Genomic DNA, 3,911 nt, shown 5'->3' with positions numbered 1-3,911 from the left:
TTCCTCGTGGCGTGCACCAGTGCTAAAACTAACTTCTCTAGGGGTAGGTATCTCGTTTCGGCATCTACTAAGGTTTTGCTTATGAAATACACTGGTTGTTGTACTCCTTGGTCCCTTAGTAACACAACACTCATGGCATGGTTAGACACCGAGAGGTACATAAACAAATCCTCCCCGGATTCCGGGGCCGTTAACATGGGCGCTTTTGCCAAGTATTCCTTCAGTTCTCGAAAAGCCTTGTCGCATTCCTTGTCCCAATGAAACCCCTTCCACTTCTTCAGAAGTTGATAAAATGGTCTGCAGCGATTAGCGAATTTGGAGATGAATCGGTTTAGGGCGGCTAACATCCCGGTTAGCACTTGTACTTCCTTGGGATTGCTTGGCGGTCTGAGGCAATTCACGGCCTCTATCTGGTCGGGATTGGCTTCTATTCCCCGAGAAGAAATCAGATAACCTAAGAACTTGCCAGCCCCCACACCGAAAGTACACTTCTCGGCGTTCAAGTGTAACTTGTGCTGCCGGAGTATCTCGAATACTCCTCGAAGGTCTTCCGTATGTTGCGACTCCTTTCTGCTCTTTACCACCATGTCGTCAATGTATACTTCCACTGTGCACCCAATTTTCTCTCGGAACATCCTCGTCATCATTTGCTGGTATGTGGCTCCAGCGTTCTTCAATCCAAACGGCATGACTTCGTAGTGATAGTTTGCACTTGGGGAGATAAATGTCGTCTTTTCTCGATCCTCGGGCGCCAAGGCAATTTGGTGGTACCCCTGGAAAGCATCCAAGAAGCTCATCCTCGGGTGCCCATACGTGGCGTCTACTAGTTGGTCAATCTTGGGCAATGGGAATGGATCTTTGGGACATGCCCTATTCAAGTCTGTGAAATCCACACAAACTCTCCATTTACCATTCTTTTTCTTCACTACCACCGTATTCGCTAACCACCTCGGGAAGAATATTTCCCTTATCACCCCTGCTTCCTTCAGCCTCTGGACTTCCAAGTTCACCGCGTCAACATGATCCTTTGATGCTCTCCTCGGTTTTTGCTTTTTCGGGGGAAATGATGGGTCCACGTTAAGCTTGTGGACAATGAACTCGGGATCTACGCCGGGCACTTCATACGGGCTCCAGGCAAAAACATCCACGTTCTGTAAAAGGAACAACAACATTTCTACCTTTTCTCAGTCATTCATGCTTGTGCCTATCTGGAAATACCTGTCAGCGTCCGGAAAAATTCTGACCTTTAAAACCTCCTCGGCAACGCCCGCCCCCGTTTCCCCTTGGGGCTTCTGTAATTGCTATAAAGTTTCTTTTTCGGTCTCCTCCGCTTGTCCGAGCTGTTCGCTCTTCCATCTGACCGCGGAGACAAGACACTGCCTAGCCACTCGTTGGTTCCCTCGCACCACGACAACTCCATACTCGGTGGGAAATTTCACTTTCACGTGCAGGGTGGACGGAACGGCCTTCATTGCGTGAATTCATAGCCTTCCCAGGATTGTAGTGTATAGTGAGAATGACCGGACTACTATGAAGGTCACTATTACTTCCTTGCCTTCCATGTCCACCGAGAGAGAAATTTGCCCTTTGGGAACCACGACTCTTCCGTCAAACAAGACCAGCGGCATGTCATATTTCGCCAAATCCTGACTCTTCAATCCGAGCCCTTCGAACAGATCTGGGTACATCACGTCGGCTTCGCTTCCTTGGTCTATCATCACTCTTTTCACCAAGAACCCGCTTATCCGAGCTGTTACTACCAACGCATCATCATGAGGTTGGATCGTCCCTTCCAAGTCTTCTTCGTCGAAAAAGATGGTTAACCGACCAACTTTCATCTTCTTCTCGGGTGATTCTCCTTCCGTGTAAGCCACTGTCAGTACCCCTTTAGCTACTGCTGTACTTCTCGGGGTAGCGTGGATGACTTCGATCACTCCCAGCGTGGTGGGAGGGGATTCCTTTTCTACTGAACACCCTGGCCGGCATCCTGGTCTGCGGAGTCCACTGCAAACTCTTTCAGATACCCTGCTTTTACTAATTGCTCGAGATGATCTTTTAGTACCCGACACTGCTCGGTGGTGTGCCCTTTGTCCCTATGGTATGTGCAATACAAGTTTTGGTTCCTCCGAGATGGGTCACCCCCCATTTTGTTCGGCCACCTGAAGAATGATTCATTCCTAAACCGATCTAGAATTTTGTGCACAGGTTCTTTGAACGCCACATTAACTCCTTCAATTTGCGCCTCTGGTTCCTGCATCTTGAAATCTTTTTTCGGTCTTGCTGGGATAATGCCCTGCCGAGATCTCCCGAGTAACGGGGCTTTCCCCTTATTTTGCAACCGATCATCTTCCAGGCGTTTATACTCCTTAATGCGTCTCATAAGTTGCCTCATATCCTCGAGAGGTCTTTTTGTCAACGACTCCTGTAATTCAGAGTCTTCGGGGAGCCCCATCCTGAAGGTGCTTGCCGCTATCTTCTCATTTCCTCCACCGATCTTGTTGTAGAGTTCCCAGTACCGGCTGGCGTAACTTCGAAGGGTTTCACCTACCCTCATCTTTATGGAAAGTAGCGCATCCACCGGCTGCGGCACTCGGCTGCATGTCACGAATCTGCCGCCGAACTCTTGAATCAGCTCGGCAAAGCTATGAATGGAGCCTTTTCGTAACCTATTGAACCATCTCAGGGCCATGGAGCCGAGACTAGAGGGAAATACCTTACACATCAATGCATCATTGTGTGCATGCAAGGACATCATGTGGATATAATGACTGACATGCTCCACAGGGTCCGTCTTCCCATCGTAGGAATTGAATGGCGGTCTTGTAAATCTACTCGGCACAGGGGCCCGTTCAATTTCATCAGAGAATGGCAACCGAGCAGCCCTTCGTAAGGCTCGGCTCATGGCATCCATGGCAGCATTGTGGGGTCGCCGTTCCTCTGGCGAATCCGATCCTCGGTCCTCGTATCCATGCAAACGTGAACAGTTCTGGGGATAACGTGTCTCTCGGGAGTGTGAGCGATTCCTACGCCGGTGTGATTCTTGAGAGGGTGATTGGTTTTGGAATCGTTGTGTACCGGATTAGCTAGAGCCCTCTTCGCCCCGATTTCCCGTGCTATCATTTCCCCTTTGCCGGTGGTGGCGGTCCCTTTCTTGGCGTCGACCCCTTGCTTCCAACTCTAGATCCATTACCAGTCTGTGCAACCACTCCAGCTCTCGGTCTCTATCATCATACTGTCCGTGTCCCGAGACACCCGACACCATTCGGCGGGTCTGATTCGACCCTTTTCCCAGGCCAGACCCTTCCTCTCCTCGCAGGCACTCCCTATCCTCGCGCCCTTTCTATCTTCTTTTCTGCCACGTGGATCTCCGAGAAGATGCCACGGAACCGCTCTGGGCACGCCCTCTCGAACATCCCTCGGACATTTCCCTTATTTGAGTCTCAGTCGAACCACAACTTTGTAGGAGAGCCCCATGGTGGGCGCCAATTGTGCAAGCCTGAAATGAGACTGTTGGACCCAACCTCACTTGGGCTCACAATTTATTTATAAAGTGGGCTTCAGGATTTCCTACTTTGGGTCGTTCTTGGTACAAAGACTCAAAGTAATATTCCCCCTCTCTTCCTAAATGACTATTTCTTCTCTCCTTTTTTCTGAACCCCTTCTCCTTCCCCAACTTCTTCTATTTATAGCTTTAAGTTAGTGGGGAGATCATGATTACTGCCATTGTTAGTGCAATTGAAGGTCCAATATTATCTGTTATAAGTGGATGTTTAGGTGAGAGTGGAATGTAATGATTATGGCCTTGGAATTTGGTTCCAACTCAGGTGAATTTGCTCGGTAGTGATGTTCCCCGTGCATCCTATGGTGCACCCAGGCACGGTTTCACTGACCGTTCGGGAAGTTTTATGCCG

The 3,911-nt window shown here is 49.5% G+C and overlaps 1 protein-coding gene across 1 annotated transcript; it reads right to left on the bottom strand.

The window, feature by feature from the left end:
- Positions 1-1,481: 1,481 nt before the first annotated feature.
- LOC126695872 (uncharacterized) lies at positions 1,482-2,689 on the bottom strand. Its single transcript, XM_050392669.1, has 2 exons — positions 2,204-2,689; positions 1,482-2,093 (listed from the first exon to the last, which is right to left on the bottom strand). Exons 1-2 carry the CDS (start codon positions 2,687-2,689, stop codon positions 1,482-1,484), a joined length of 1,098 nt encoding a protein of 365 aa, XP_050248626.1.
- Positions 2,690-3,911: the final 1,222 nt, after the last annotated feature.

The sequence above is a fragment of the Quercus robur genome, chromosome 8 (genome assembly GCF_932294415.1).
Source record: "Quercus robur chromosome 8, dhQueRobu3.1, whole genome shotgun sequence".
In the NCBI taxonomy this organism is placed as follows: domain Eukaryota; kingdom Viridiplantae; phylum Streptophyta; class Magnoliopsida; order Fagales; family Fagaceae; genus Quercus; species Quercus robur.
This window is presented reverse-complemented; position numbering and strand designations above follow the sequence as displayed.